Raw genomic sequence first — 16,745 nt, 5'->3', positions numbered from 1 at the left:
TAAGAATTTTTTTTCCTAGGCTTGAAGTGGAATAGAATCTTCAGTGAGAGTTTGCTGGCAACCCAGAGAACACAGTCTGTAGTAAAACATTGGCCGTGTGTGTGCCCAGGAGAGAGGCATTTGTGCATATATTTGATGCCACTTACACTTCCAGTTTTATCATTGGAACCATCAGGCTTACACAGTCACCTAAAGCCACGATTACTTTCCATGAGAGTAAGTATATTCTTATTTGGTAATTTCAGTTTCTTTCTTCATTCAACATTCTAGTTCTTTGGCCTCTGCAAAATATCAGACTGATCTACTTAAATATGGGAAGGCAATAAATTAACTCGGAAATCTCTGAAAAAGCAAATAGTTATTTATAATGTTAATTTGTTTTAGAAAAATTTTAAGGAAAAAAAAAGAAAAATTTTAAGGGATTGGGTTTACTGGAAATATTTAATACACACATCGGTAGAGGTGAGTCAGCATCTGTTCACTTTTTTTTTAATCCTTAGTATCTACAGCAATACAATCATATAATTGGTTCTCAATAAATATGTTTTTATTTAATTTATGAGTAGTCATAGAAACAGGAGGGACAAACAGAAGTGATCTGCCCCAAAACATCGTACTTATCAATCGATATATATTTATACCCAGATGTAACTGTGCCTTCATTAGAGTGCCAAATTATTAGCAACGTTGTCATTAGTGAGCAATGAGCTAATTATAAACACAAATATTCATTGAACTACACTAAATTGAAAATACGCCTGAATTAAAGGTGTTTACTGGAACATTCATGTAATATCCCAGGATCACAGAAGATAAGTGTTGATGATGAGAAAGAGAGTTTGGGAATCTAGGACAGTGCTCTGAGTTATGATGCCACAATGAAGCTCTCTTTAAGAATTTTCTCAGTTTGGTTAAAAAAGGTCAATTTCTATAATCTTGTCTAAAAGGGTACCTAGTTATCAGTTAATTATTTCCCCCCTGAGCATAGGTTAGTGGTCTTTTCTGCAGAGGTGCCTACAATGCAAGGTAATTTCCTATCTCTAGCACTCTGATGCTGTTATATGTTACTGTATTGATAGAAGTAACATGCTTCAATTCACCAGACCTTAGAAAAGCACATTTCTAGGTTTCTTGTTGGGTACATATCACTAGAAATAAGTGAAACCATTCATATAACAAATGAATTAGTTTTTCCATAGGGAAACCTTTTCTTCCTTGGAATGCAGGGAAAACAAAGGACAGACTTTGTTTACAAAGGGAAACAGCTGCCCATAGAATTAATTACCTAATGATAGTTGAGAAAGAAACATGAAATACCTATTGTCTCATGTCCAAAATTGCAGTCTCAATTCTGCCCTTAGTATTTCTTTACAGAACATTGAATGGGTTTTCAGAAGCACCAATATTCACAAGCTTTATAAAGAATTCAGGAAAGGTGTGCCCGGGTGGTTCAAGTCATGATCTCAGTGTTGTGAGACTGAGTCCTGCCTGGGCTTGTGTGGAGCATGGAGCCTGCTTAAGATTTTCTCCCTCTCCCTTTGCTCCTCCCCACAAGTTCATGTACATGCTCTTGCTCTCTCTCTCTCTCTCTCTCTCTCTCTCTCTCTCAATAATGTCTAACTGACGAGTTAGTCATAAGAGCTATCTTGAGAATGGTCATAGACTACAGTGGGAATGTTAGAGGAAAAGCTACTTCTATCTTAAAGGATTATAGATAGATTCCTAGTGAAATTTATACCTTAACCAAAACTTGAAAGAGGGATAGGGAGGGTAGGGACTGCAAGTATAGAGATCACTAAAGACAAAAGGATCAGCATATGGAAATTTCCATAGATAATTTTAAGCATAGCCTTTTATTGGAACTACAAGTAAATAAGTGAAGCAAATTGAATCAGGAGATGTGAAACCAGAGGCCTAACTCTATAGACTGTACTCTATTATTTTGGTATACTATCTCTTTTTCTATTGACATATAATTAACAGACTTATATTAGTTTCAGGTGTGCAATATAATGATTTGACAATTCTGTACATTCTCAGTGCTTATCAAGGTAAGTATACTCTTAATCATCTTTATCTGTTTCACCTAGGCTCCACCCACCTACCTCCTGGCAACCACCATTTTGGCCTATTTATGAGTCTGTTTTTGTTATATTTGTCTCTTTTTTTCTTTGTTCATTTGCTTCTTAAATTCCACATGAATGAAATCATATTGTATTTGTTTTTCTCTGACTTATTTCATTTAGCATTATATCCTGCAGATCCATCCATGTTGCTGTACATGGCAAGATTTCATTCTTTTTTAAGCCTGAGTAATATCCCATTGTATATCTTGTGGTACATACATACTAGGATAGTAAGACAGCAGCCAGTGCAAGGAGAATAGAATATAACCAGGAGAATAGAACAAAAAACTGGGTAAATTGTGTGAATTAATACAGGAAATATTAGAAAGATCTCCATATGCCCACTGAGAAACTTAAATTTTATAATGAAGGCAGAAGGGAGTGAGGGAGAGGATTAAAATTACTGTTTGATTTACAAAATTTCTATTTTCAAATTCTTAAAACAATAAATAAAAGTTTATTTTTTAATCCAACTTAATACCAGTCTTTTCTCTCTACCCAAACCCATCACTTCACTCTAGTGAATTGTTATCATATATCTGTTGACACCCTCAACTCAGCTTCACCTTAATTCTGATACATTTGCACAGTTCTGATATTAAGAGGTAAAGAAATATCAGTATCCGTCAGAGCTGACGTTATCAAAATATCATCATCTCTTCAGGTCCTCAAATACCTATTCTGTGCTTTACTACTGTGGAATCCATCTCCTATTTCCCTTCCTGTATTACTCTTGCAGTCCATTGGTTTCCTATGAAAGCTTTAAGACACTTTTAGTGTTTCTGCAGCAAATTGCAATACAGGAAAAATTTATGAAGTATCAAACATTCTTTTTTAATTTCCTGCCACAATTAGGCATGAGGACACCATTCTTCTAATTCTATACCAGTCTTGAGATTGGGAAAACTATGTGTCTTTCTAAAGCTCTTTAGCCTATGTTCAAGGAGCAAATAATTGTTCCTATTATTTTCCCCCTTAGATCTCTACAAGGAATAAAAACATCTGCACCAGTCAGTTTCTTTCTTTCCTTCTGTTATCCTCGCTCCATATCACTGGAAGAGAGCAGAGGGCCCCAAACATAGAAATCTCATTCAGAACCATCAAATTCTCTAATTTATCCCTCAATTCTCTTATCCCCCGGTAAACAAATTTCATAAATTCTCTAAGGATGAGAAGACTTGTTATTACATATTACTCTGAATAAAATATTTATTGCCTGAAAATATTCCATTAATCTAAATGCTTGATGCATTTGAAACTTAAAATCCAAAATATATTCCATCTTCTACTCTTTACAGCTCTTACCTAAAGCCAAGATTAATTAGCTTTCATGCAATTGAGACATGGATCAAGAGTTTTAAGGATACATCTAGTATGGGATGAATGTCAGCTAATAACAGTTCAGAAACAGTCTTACACAACACATTAAGAAGAGCTAGTCATATCCGGGCTTTTTAAAAAATGATTCTGATTGATTTTAAAATATTGAATGCAGAAGCAAGGACATATGCTTTTGCAATATTTTAGCTATGAGATAAAGACATCCAGGATAAAATTAATATTGTGAGTGAGAGAGTAAAAGAAACAAATTAAGGAGATAAGCAAACTGGCAGGACCTAGTGATAAACTGAAAATAGGAGTATAGAAAAAGGAACAATACGGAATCTCCTTATATGAGACTTAGGATTGACAGAGAAGGATATACAATAGTGAGAGGCCCATTTAAAATCTTGAATTGTGCACATCTACAGGACTCTCAGTAGGAAATAATAAGATAACAAAATAAGAATGTTCAGTGTAGCTAATAGTAATGAGTGTTCTCCATATTCCAAATGCAGCTGTATATGCTTTATCTATACTATCTAAATTTATCACTATAACCCCAAGATGTAAATATTATTTTTACCTGAATTTTGCACATGATAAAAACACAAGATAAAGAAGTTAAGCAAATTTTTCAAAGACATTCAGAAAGGAAAAAAGTGTAAATTTAAACCCTCTAAGTCTGATCTAGATGCCCAAGAAATAAGCTGAATGTTGAAATCAGAACAATGTAAGATGCATTTTTCTCTGTAGATATAAATTTGGGAATTAGCCTATTTGAAGTCATCTTATTTATAAGAATCCCCTCATTTATAAGGGAGAGCAAAAGAAAGGATTTTCTAGAGAAGAGATTTCAGATGGATCAACAACCATAGGGATTAGAAAAAGAAAAGCCACAAAAGAGAATGAAAGAGACAAAGCAGTAGGAAGAAGTTCCAGGAAATGTGAGACAGTGAGAATGAAGCTATAAAGAGTTTCACAAGTTAACAGTTTATAGTCTCATATGCAGCAGAATTTGAATTAAATGAAGACCGAATTGTGTTTAATGAGTGAAACAAGGGGAGGCTAGTGGTGACCTTGGCTAGAGTAGTTTAAATGGTGCAAAAATTAGATGAGTTGATGTACAAATGGTTAATAGGATGGAGGAAACAATTATCATATAGGTGAAAATGTGAAAGTATAATTAAGAAATGGCTAAAACTTCTTAAATCTGACATTGCTAAATGTCATTTATAGTTAGATGGTCGATTATATTCAAACTGAAACAAAGCTAGCCAAAAACAAACAAACAAACAAACAAAACAAAAACAAGGATTTGACTCTTCAACTCTATAAACATACTCCTAATGTTCCCTTACTTCTCTGTAATAAATTTTTAATCCAACTCTTTGCTATGCAATACATACAAGGAGCAATATGTCATTGTCAAATGTGTTTCCATTGTCAAATGGAAATTCAGTTTAGAATTTTAATATCAAGAATCCATCCTTACTGAGAACCCTTTGATGGGAAAAGGCAGAGAGGGAAGATCTCAGGATCTGGAGAATAGGAAACGGTAGCAGCCAATTAGAGTATTTTACTATCAAAGAAATCTATAAGAAAGTACTGAATGAGACAGTACAATCCCAGATCTCAGCTTGCAAGCTGGGGAGAAATTCTTCTTAGCACAAGGATATTCAAGGAAGCATTGAAATATATCATATAGATGTTCTATTCTAAAAGTAGAAAGAAAATACAACCAAATGTAAATATTACAATATTAAATGTGTAAGTTTGAAGTAAAATTCATATGGTGAAAATCTGAAAAAAATTGGACTGCTAACACATTTAAATGAATCTTTAAAAAATATATCCAATAAAAATGTTTTTCCCCAACAAAAATGTCTTAAACTCCCAAGAAAATGAACTATATAAGCTGACACAGGATAACCTATGTGATGTGTTCATTGCCTTTTTAATAACTAATATGCATGTAAACTTTAATACTGGAATTATCTTACCAAACCATTGTTAATTTTTCTTAGTTTTCTCTGCTAGAAACATGTCTACACATAGAAAATAGAGGGGGGCAGAACTATTGATTCAAAAGCAACTTATGAAGATAGGTCTCTTTTTCAATGATGTTTATAAGATGATAAGTTGTAGATTTATTAGAAGCAGAAGTAGGACATAGGTGATTCAAATGTGAAGAGTCAGTTTGTGTGATACAAAAAGGTATTTATCGTCATTTGTTTTGTGGTAACTTTTCCATTAACCAGTTATATAGGAATCATTCAGATTTACTTGAAGTTAGAAGCTGGCCAGGACTTTGAGTTCTTCATATAGTCTCCCTTATTGTTTCAAGCAGATTGGGCAAAAGACAATAGTCAAGGATGAGAAACCAAACGGCACTAACAACTTTCATCTTGCTGGGACTCACAGAGAACCCTCAACTAAAAATTTTGCTTTTTATGTTTCTGTTTCTTTCCTACATGTTGAATGTATCTGGAAACCTAACCGTCATCATCCTCACTCTGATTGATTCCCACCTTAAAACACCAATGTATCTTTTCCTCCAAAATTTCTCCTTCCTAGAAATTTCATTCACAACTGCTTGTGTCCCCAGATTTTTATATAGCATATCATCGGGGGACAAATCCATTACCTATAATGCTTGTGTCAGTCAACTGTTGTTTACAGACCTCTTTGCAGTAACAGAATTTTTTCTCTTTGCTACTATGTCCTATGATCGCTATGTGGCCATCTGCAAACCCCTGCATTACATGACCATCATGAGCAGAAGAGTCTGCAAGAACTTCATCGTCTTCTGTTGGGTAGCAGCACTGATCATCATTCTCCCACCAATTAGTCTAGTTTTGGGCCTGGAATTCTGTGATTCAAACATCATTGATCATTTTTGTTGTGATGCATCTCCTATCCTGAAGATCTCTTGCTCAGACACATGGTTGATAGAACAGATGGTTATAGTCTGTGCTGTGTTGACATTCATCATCACCTTCATGTGTGTAGTTCTCTCTTACATTTATATTATTGGGACCATTCTAAGGTTTCCCTCTGCTCAGCAAAGGAAAAAGGCCTTTTCCACTTGTTCTTCCCACATGATTGTTGTTTCCATTACTTATGGTAGCTGTATCTTCATTTATGTCAAACCTTCAGCCAAGGATGAGGTAGCTATTAATAAAGGGATTTCACTCCTTATTACTTCTATCTCACCAATGTTGAATCCCTTTATTTACACACTGAGAAACAAGCAAGTGAAGAAAGCTTTTCATGATTCAATTAAAAAATTGCATTCCTATCAAAGATGTAAAGGAGAAATGAGTCAATCAATCTAACTGAAAGGAAGGATGGAAAGGCACAAAACCTGAAGCTTCTCCAGTCATACTGACACTCTCACTTTCTTTTTAAACTGCTTAATATGAACCCTATTCCACTGTTTATTCTCCACTAAAATTAAACTCTGCGTATATTTACTCTTAAATTCTGACAGAAATTGATATTTGCTAAATATGTTGCTTGTTATCACTGGAAACACAGTAAACCACATTTTTGGGTTAGGGGGTGGGGGTGTTGGCATATTTCTACACTGTTAGGTGTGACTATGTAGCCTATGTTATAGTTAACAGAATGGTTGTGGAAGTGATGTGCACCATTTTTAGACCTGGCCTATAAAACATCTAATATGTGACTCACCAGCCCTCTTTTTTCCCATCTACCAATCAGATGCCCAGGTTTCAATGACTTTGTAAGCTTCAGAGTGGTGATGAATGACGTTGATTTTCCATCTCAGCTATAGTCTTCATCCAAAGCACAGGCAACCTTTTGTTTTAAGATTTTAAATGTATTCATGAGAGACACACACACACACACACACAGAGAGAGAGAGAGAGAGAGAGAGAGGCAGAGACACAGGCAGAGGGCGAAGCATGCTCTATGCAGGGAGCCTGATGTGGGCCTCGATCCCAGGTCTCCAGGATCACGCCCTGGGCCGAAGCAGGCGCTAAACCGCTGAGCCACCCAGGGATCCCCAACCATAGCAAATTTGATAAAGCTTCTCTCTACCCCACTCAACTCAGTTGTCACCAGATTTGACAAGTAAAATATTGCAGAACTATCCCTGCTATGTAGAAAGGGGACTACATTCACAGTTACATCTATTTTGGCTAATGGATGAAAGTATTATTAGAAGTATATACTGTTAAATTTAATACTATGGAAATTATATCTTGACTATTGTCATCTTCCTCCTCAGATACCCATAAATTCAAATATAGCCCAAAACAACCATATGAGGTAAATAGTACTACAAACAATGTATACAAACTTGTAAGTTATAATACTACCCACCTCCCTGTCACATCTTCTGGTCCTATAAACATCTCGAGCTAAGTGCTTAAATTACTTCCTTTCATATTCATTGTGAGGAGACAATTATTTAAATAAAATTCTAGACTTTTTTCAATCACTTTTTTTGAATAAACAGTGTTTAAATTGCCCTTTACAATTTTCACGGAGTCCATTGCATGGAGGCATTATAGAATATATTATGTCTATGTAATATTTTGCTTTTCTTGACCTTTCATGTACATTGGTAGGAGTAATGTAACTGTATCAGAAATATATCTTCAAAATACTCTACAAGGGGTTGTGTAAGTAGATGTCAGTCCCTCAATCTCTTTCAGATTCCCTAAGCTTAACTGAGGGAGTAAATTTTAGCCTCCTATATTAAGATTCGCCATTCTAAAACACAATCGTCACTATACTTGAAACTCTTACAAGCTAGGATAAGTTGAATAAATCTGAATGAGCATTTTAAGATGTGCATATTGAGCTAAAGTAGTTTTCTCACACATTATGATTGATATTTCACTGGTAATTCTTCAGCAACATCCTAATAATTGATCTTTTATGGTCTTACTCTTTGAAAGTGTATTTCTCTGAAGGTCTGTCTTTAATTAAGGTCCTTGGTCACAGCTTTGACCCACCACTGCTAAGGCAAGGCTGTTACTTGTCTGCACCTCACACCCTGGGACCTAAGGTGCAGCTATGACTAGACTCCACTGCTCTGTGCTCAGCCCACGGGGGAATGACTGTACCCTCCCTGGTAGTGGAAACTGTACACCCCACCCAGCGGGGACCTTCCCAGTCATTTGGAGATGCAAGTCTTTTCACACCAAAGCCCATCTTAAAAGACTCCAAGAGGCAACTGCTCCCTCAAATTTGTAGACATCAACGCAAAGCCAGTAGAAAGATGGAAAGGAAAAGCAAGATGACACCATCAAGAGAGTACAATAATTTTCCAATTACTGAGACCAAAGAAATGGAAATCTATGAGTTACATGAAATAGAATTCAACGTATTTATTTTAAAGGGAATGAATAAGCTGTGAGACTCTAAGTACAGTATGGATAATAATTGAAATACCAAATCATGTACTTGAATTTGGCTGAGAGATCTTAAACATTCTCACCACAAAATACAAAATTATATACATGTAAGGTGATGGAAGTGTTAATTAACTTGATTGTGGTAGTCATCTTACAATGTATATGTGTATTAAATCCTCGTTAAGTCATTATTTACAATTTTATTTGACTTTTATTCCTAACAAATCAGGAAAAAACACAGACAAATGCATACAAAAAATCAGTTAATAATAAAAATGGAAATACAAATGCCCATGAAATCACCAACAGAAATTGCGTTGTCTTTTATCTTGTTAAAAGATTTCTTCTTTCTTATTATGTGAATAGTTATATTTATACTAAGCATTAATTATACATTTTACAGAATTAACAAATAATAAAAATTGTCCCTATTATCTTACAAATACTTAAAATGATGTTGAAATGAAAGAAAAGAAAATTTCTCCTTTTCCCCTGTAACCTTGTACTTATTATTGTGTACTTGGTCTACTTCTGATGTCAGTGTTATTTTTATGTATCTCAGGACATTTCCCCCAGTTTTGTTTGTTCCACTCTATATTCCCAAAGTCTTACACAAGAGACTCATTAATAATGTAAAGGACAGAACCACCAAGGACATTATGTGTTTATTGCACTTAAATGAAAATTGGGTCAGTTTTGTCAATTTTGAAATATTTTCCTGTACTAGAAATACCAGAATACTAATTTTTACAGAAACAGAGATCTTAATCTACTCATTTAAACTAGTATAAGCTTTGTAGTTAACAGGATAAAGAAAATGTTTCCTGGGCTCACAAGAAGGTAGGGTTTCTGCTGAAAATTTTTCATCTTGTGCGGATGGTGGACCATGAGTGAAAACTGCAATTGCTGAGCTCTCTGTGTGGATCTGTATTCCCAGAATGAGCTATCAGAGGCCACTAAACTATCTCCATGATAAGAAATTCCTGGATGATTTTTTACCCTTTGTAACTTGGGGTTCAGTAAGCATCTGAGATCATGATTATCAGAAAAGTATATTTTTTGTCATTTTTCCCCTTTTATGAACTCCAGAATAATGTTTACTCTGAGGAAAGTGTCTAAAACAAGATAACAGATACAGTGTGTTATTTTAATAATTTATGAAAGGTTTCCACAACCATTTATGAAGTGTGGCTTTTCAGTATGAGTGATAAATCTATGAGTCACTGCCAATCTGTTTTTATATATCAATACAATGAAGATCATCTATGTGTCATAGAATTTGGAGAGACACTTTTAAGCATCCTCTGCCACAATCTCACCCTCATTTTAAGCAAAAACTATACAAAAATAAATAAGTAAACAAAATCTATGCATAAAATGTGTAAATTTTATCTCCATTGAAAGATTTATTTGCTGTCATTTTATCAATGAGTGACCCTGCTCTGTAAGAGTCATTCACAATTTAATGTAAGCTCAATTTTTAATCTCTGTATCTTAATATCAATGTCAGTCTCATGTTCTTAAATAATGTGAAATATTAAGGACTGGGAGAAAATGGTGGTATTTTTTGAAGAAGAGATACATCTTCAGTACATACAAGCTGAATGAGGTCCTCAGAATGAGGTGCTTATATGTGATTGTGGTGATGGGAATTGAGTGTATATTTCTGGACATCAGAAACAATTCATTTCTGGGCAGCCTGGATGGCTCAGTGGTTTAGCGCCACCTTCAGCCCAGGGCGTGATCCTGGGGTCCTGGGATCGAGTCCTGAGTCGGGCTCCTGGCATGGAGCCTGCTTCTCCCTCTGCTTATGTCTCTGCCTCTCTCTCTGTGTTTGTCTCTTATGAATAAATAAATAAAATCTAAAAAGAAAGAAAGAAACAATTCCTTTCTATACCACCATTGGAAATGCTGTGTTGTCCCTTTGTGTCTCTTAACCAGGTGTTGGAGAGCTGCAGTTAACTTTTAGACAAACCATGTAACCTGTTCTTACTCTCATTTTGCTTTTATATATTCTTTAGGCTAAACTATGGGACTAGGTACAAAGTGGGAGCTGATACTTGCCTGTCTTAATTATTAATAAGAAAACATTTTAAAGCAACCAAGTGAAATTTCATGCAACCATCTAACTGAGGCCTCTAAAGCAAATGATTTTTAATTCAGTAATGTTGGAAAAAGGCAAGGTATGCAATGATTGAAGATAGGAAATACCTCAGTTAGCTGATATGCAAGTAATCAGATCAGAGAAACAACCAAATATATAATATTTGTTGATGCAAATAATTTCAAATAACTGAATTACTATGTTGTACATCAAACCAATGTAATATTGTGTGTGACCTATACTCAAATAAAAATACCTTTTAATAAATAAATAAGGGCAATTGGGAGCCTCAATCATTAAAGTGTCTGACTCTTGATTTCAGGTCAGGTCATGATCTCAGGGTTGTGGGATTGAGCCCCACATTGGGCTCTGTTCAGGGGGAGTCTGCTTGAAGATTTCCTTTCTCTCTCTCCTTCTGCTCCTCCCCCCAGCTCTCACTTTTCCCTTTTTTTTTATAAAATTAATTTTTGTGGTGATCAATTTACCACCATACAGAATAACACCATGCTTCCATCCCCGTCAATTGTCCCCCTCAGTGCCCGTCACCCATTCACGCCCCACCCCCGCCTCCCCCCCCTCCACCAGACCCCAAGTTCATTTCCCAGATTAGAAAGTCGCTATTTCTGTCTCCCTTTCTGATATTTTCTCACACATTCTTCCCCCTTCAATCCCTTATATTCCTTTCACTATATTCATATTCCCCAAATGAATGATAACATATACTGTTTGTCCTTCTCCGATTGACTTACTTCACTCACATAATACACTCCAGTTTTCATCCCCACGTTGAAGCAATATGGTGGGTAATGGTCCTTCTAATGGCATGAGTAATTATTTCCCATTGTAAACCATAAACCACATCTTCTTTATCCATACATCCTTGATGGCACCGACGGCTCCTCCACAGATTGCTATTGTGACATGGCTGCTAGAACATCAGGGGTGCAGGTGTCCCGGCGTAGTCATTGCATCTGAATCTTTGGTAAATCCCTAACATGCAAATTCAGGGTCGAAGGGCAGATATATTTTACCTCTTGAGGAACCTCCACACAGTTTCCAGAGTGGCTGCACCAGTTCACATTCGCCACCACATTGTAAGAGGTTCCCTTTTCTCCACAATCCTCTCCAACTTTGTGGGTTTCCTGCCTTGTTAATTTTCCCCATTCTCACTGTGTGAGGTGGTATCTCATTGGATTGATCTGTATTTCCTAATGGCAAGTATGCAGAGCATTTTCTCATGTGCATGTTGCCATGTCTAAGTCGTCCCTGTGAATTTCCTCTTCATGACTTTGCCCATTTCCATGATTGGGGATGTTTTGTTTCTTTGCTGTTAGAGAGTTTTAAGAAGTTCTTTATAATAATGGAAACTAGCCCTTTATCAGATAGTCATTGCAAATAACTCTTCTTCCCATTTTGTAGTTGTCTTTGAGTTTCTTTGTTGACTGTATCCTTTGCTGTGCAAAAGCTTCTTATCTTGATGAAGTCCCAATAGTTCATTTTTGCTTGTTTTCTTTTGCTTTTGTGGATGTATCTTGCAAAATTACTGTGGCCAAGTTCAAAAAAGGTGTTGCCTGTGTATCTCGTCTAGGATTTTGATGGAATCTTGTCTCACATTATAGATCTTTCATCCATTTTGAGTTTATCATTGTGTATGTGAAAGAGAGTGGTCTAGTTTCATCTTCTGCATGTGGATGTCCAATTTTCCCAGCACCATCATTGAAGAGACAGTCTTTCTCCAGGTGATAAGTTTTCTTTCCTCCTTTATACACCGAATAAATTAGTTGACCAAAAAAAGTTCAGGGTCCACGTTCTGGGTTCTCTTTCTGTTCCATTGACCTATTGTCTGTTTATGTCCATACCACACTGTCTAGAAGAACACAGCTTTGTAGTAACAACCTGAAATCTGGCAATTGTGATGCCACCCAATATTGTTTTCTTTTTTAAAATTCCCCCTGGCTGTTCGGGGTCTTCTGATTCACACAAATCTTAAAATAATTTTGTTCTAAGTCCCTCTAAGAAGTCCATGGTATTTTGATAGGGATTGCATTAAACGTGGTCAATTTCCCTGGGTAAACATTGACATTTTCACAATATTAATTCTGCCAGTCCATGATCATGGAATATTTTTCCATCTCTTTGTGTCTTCCTCAATTTCTTTCAGAAGTGTTCTATAGTTTTTAGGGTATATTTTGAGAACCATTTGAATGGTAAATGGTTCTCCAACCTTTTATTTTCAGGGAAATTATTTTGGGAAAGTTTTCAGCTAGTTTTTGTTCAAATACATATTCTGGCCCTCTGTCCCTTTCGGCGCCCTCGGGAACCCCAATTAAACGTAGGTTTTTCTTCCTTAGGCTGTCATTTATTTCCCTTAATCTATCTTCATGGTCCTTTAATTGTCTGTCTCTTTTTTCCTCAGTTTCCCTCTTTGCCATTAACTTGTCTTCTATGTCACTCACTCGTTCTTCCACCTCGTTAACCCTCGTCGTTAGGACTTCTAGTTTGGATTGCATCTCATTCAATTGATTTTTAATTTCTGCCTGATTGGATCTAAATTCTGCAGTCATGAAGTCTCGTGAGTCCTTAATGCTTTTTTCTAGAGCCACCAGTAGCTGTATAATAGTGCTTCTGAATTGGCTTTCTGACATTGAATTGTAATCCAGATTTTGTAACTCTGTGGGAGAGAGGGCTGTTTCTGATTCTTTCTTTTGAGGTGAGGTTTTCCTTCTAGTCATTTTGCTCAGTGCAGAGTGGCCAAAAACAAGTTGTATTGGAACACGGGGGAGTATCTTCTGAATCTGTAGACTTTAAGTCCCTTGACTTCCCCTGGAACTTGTCCGTCCAGCTGGTCTTCTGGGGGAGGGGCCTGCTGTGCTATTTTCAGGTGTTAGCACTTGGGGGAGCTGCTCTGTCCCTGCCTGCTGCTGGGCTCAGTGGGGGTTGTTTACCCCTGAGGCCCCAGGAGGAACAGCCGCAGTTGCTATGGCAACTCTGGAAGCCTGGATTCAGCCTCCTCAGGAACTACGGGGCTCTCCGTCCGCAGGGCCTGGAGGCTCCGGGGCGGGGCCGCTGATCTGCTCAGCTCGGGGCAGGAGCGTCCTTGCTGTCCTGGGCCCTCCCGGCCTCTGCCTGTCCCGGGGGGAGGCCGGATCCTGGGCTGTGTCCCGGCGCCCTGTGCTCCGGGGCCTGCGCTGTTGGATTCGCGCTCCCGCCCCGCATCCCCCTCCGCAGAGCCGCGCCCGAGCCCTTCGGAGCTGCTCCGGGGCCCCGCCGTGAGCGCTGCAGCCCTTAGGGAGCTCGGCGCACTCTCCCGGGGCGCAGGTGTCTGTTAGTGTCCAGGGACCCCGAGGGCATCCCCGCCCTCCTGGGTCCTGCTCCAACTCCCTGCAAGCCCCTTTCCGCCCGGGAAGGTTGGTGCAGCTCCTGCTTCTCCGGGAAGGGGCTCTCCTGTCCTGGGGACACTCGCCCCGGCCTCAGCCTGGCTCCTCGCGGGGCCCCTCCCCCTCGGAGGCCTTTTGTTTCTTTATTTCTTTTTCCCCGTCTTCCTACCTTGATAGAAGCGCGAACTCTTCTCACTGTAGCATTCCAGCTGGTCTCTCTTTAAATCTCAGGCCGAATTCGTAGATTTTCAGGATGATTTGAAGGTTATCTAGGTAATTTTTTGGGGACAGGTGATTTGGGGACCCTACTCTTCCGCCATCTTGCCCCTCCTCCCCAGCTCTCTCTTTCTTAAATAAATAAATAAATAAATAAATAAATAAATCCTTAAAATTTTAAATAAATAAATGAATAAATAAAAATTTTTTTATTGCTTTAATAAAAAGCAATGGGTTATAATCTTTTTGCTGGTAGAGGGTTTTTCCTTAATGTGGATAGCTGCTAACTGATGAGTGGTGGTTGCTAATGGTTGCACAATTCCTTAAGATAAGACAACAGTGAAGTTTGCCACATCAATTAATTCTTTTCACAAACAATTCTCTGTTGTGTGTGATGCTGCATGATAGCACTTTACCCACAATATAACTTTCAAAACTAGAGTCAGTCCTCTCAAACTCTGCCACTGCTTTATCAACTAAGTTTATGTAATATTCTAAATCCTTTGTTATCATTTCAACTATCTCCACAGCATCTTTGCCAAGAGTTGATGCCGTCTCAAGAAACCAGTTTATTTACTCATCCATAGGAACAACTTTTCATCCATTAATGAGATTTAAGCAACTTAGTTACATCTGCAGGCTCTACTTCTAATTCTTGTTCTCTTGTTACTTCCACAACTATAGTTACTGCCTCCGCTGAAGTCTCATAGCCCTCAAAGACCTATATTAGGATCAGAATCAACTTTATCCAAACTCTTGTTCATGTTGCTATTTTGACCTCTTCCCATGAATCACAAATGTTCTTAATGGCATCTAGAATGGTGAATCCTTTCCAGATGGTTTTCAATTTGCCCAGGTCCATCAGAAGAATCATTTTATATGGCATCTCAAGCCTTATGAGATGTATTTCTTAAATAATAAGACTAGAAAGTTAAAATTACTTCATTATTCATGGGTGCAAAATGGATATTGTGGTAGTAGCATGAAAATAACATTAATCTTATTGTAAATCTCCATCAGAGCTCTTGAGTGACCAGATGCACTGTCAACAAGTAGTAATATTTTGAAAGGAATCTTTTTTTTTTTTTTTTTGGAGCACCAGTTCTCAATAGTAGGTTCAAAATATTCAGCAAACCATGTTGTAAACACTTTGTGCTGTCATCCAGGCTTTGTTGTTCCATTTTTAGAGCACAGACAGAGCAGATTCAACCTAATTCTTAAGACCTTTCAAGAACTTTTCCTTTGCAATCACACCTTGACTAAATGGTTGGTGCAAGAGGCTTAGCTTGCAGCTTATCTTGGCTTTGGACCTGCCTTTCTCGCTTGGCTTAATCATTTCTAGCCTTTGATTCATAGTGAAAAACCTGTGACTCTTCCTTGTACTTGAACACCTCAAGGCCATTGTAGGGCGGGTAACTGGCCTATTTCAATATTTTGTCTCAGAGACTAGGGAGTCTAGAGGAGAGGGAGAGAGATGGGGGAATGGCCAGTAGGTGGAGCGGTCAGAACACACACAACATTTATCAATTACATACTCCATCTTCTATGGGCATGGCTCATGGCACCCCAAAACAATCACAATAGGTAACATGAAGGGTCACAGATCACCATAACAAATACGATAATAATTAAAACCTTGAAATATAGTGAGAATCATCAAAATGTGCCAAAAAGGCATGAAGTACACAAATGCTGGTGGAAAAATAGTAATGTTAGACTTGCTTGAGGGGGGGTTGCCACAAACCTTCAATGTGTAAAAAAAAAAAAAACAAACCCTCAGTATCCAAGAAACACAATAAAACAGGGCGTGCCCATATTCATGATTCTTCAGTATTATTTAAACTATGAACTTTTAAGTGGTCTTCTCTGTTATATTTACTATTAAAAATATTTATAAATGTCAAATGTTATTACTAGAGTCATAGTATATATTACTGGTAGTTGGTTAAACATATATTTATACTAAATAAATAGTACTTAACAAATAGTATTTAACAATAATACATATATAGAGACCATATACTTAACAATAGTACCGGATGAAGAGAAAAAGGAAGCATGCTGAAAATGCAGCTAGGCAGAAATTTCAAGCATTGAGTCAACTGCTCTAGCTGAAAAGCACAAATGGTAAATGTATGCAGTTGAGCCTAACAAAGAGAGTACATTTTATTTACAAAAAAGGCCAATACAGATGATCTTTCTAAAAGCACTT

At 37.3% G+C, this 16,745-nt stretch overlaps 1 protein-coding gene across 1 annotated transcript; it reads left to right on the top strand.

Annotated features, from left to right (window-relative positions):
* The first annotated feature begins 5,821 nt into the window (after nt 1–5,821).
* Nucleotides 5,822–6,784, top strand: LOC129510230 (olfactory receptor 6C68-like). The gene has a single exon (XM_055326192.1). It carries the CDS (start codon nt 5,822–5,824, stop codon nt 6,782–6,784), a length of 963 nt encoding a protein of 320 aa, XP_055182167.1.
* Nucleotides 6,785–16,745: the final 9,961 nt, after the last annotated feature.

The sequence above is a fragment of the Nyctereutes procyonoides genome, unplaced genomic scaffold, assembly GCF_905146905.1.
Source record: "Nyctereutes procyonoides isolate TBG_1078 unplaced genomic scaffold, NYPRO_anot_genome, whole genome shotgun sequence".
NCBI classification, from domain to species: Eukaryota; Metazoa; Chordata; class Mammalia; order Carnivora; family Canidae; genus Nyctereutes; species Nyctereutes procyonoides.
This window is presented reverse-complemented; position numbering and strand designations above follow the sequence as displayed.

Excerpts from the sequence above, each read along its gene's own strand:
- LOC129510230 (XM_055326192.1), top strand. The coding sequence starts at position 5,822 with ATGAGAAACCAAACGGCACTAACAACTTTCATCTTGCTGGGACTCACA.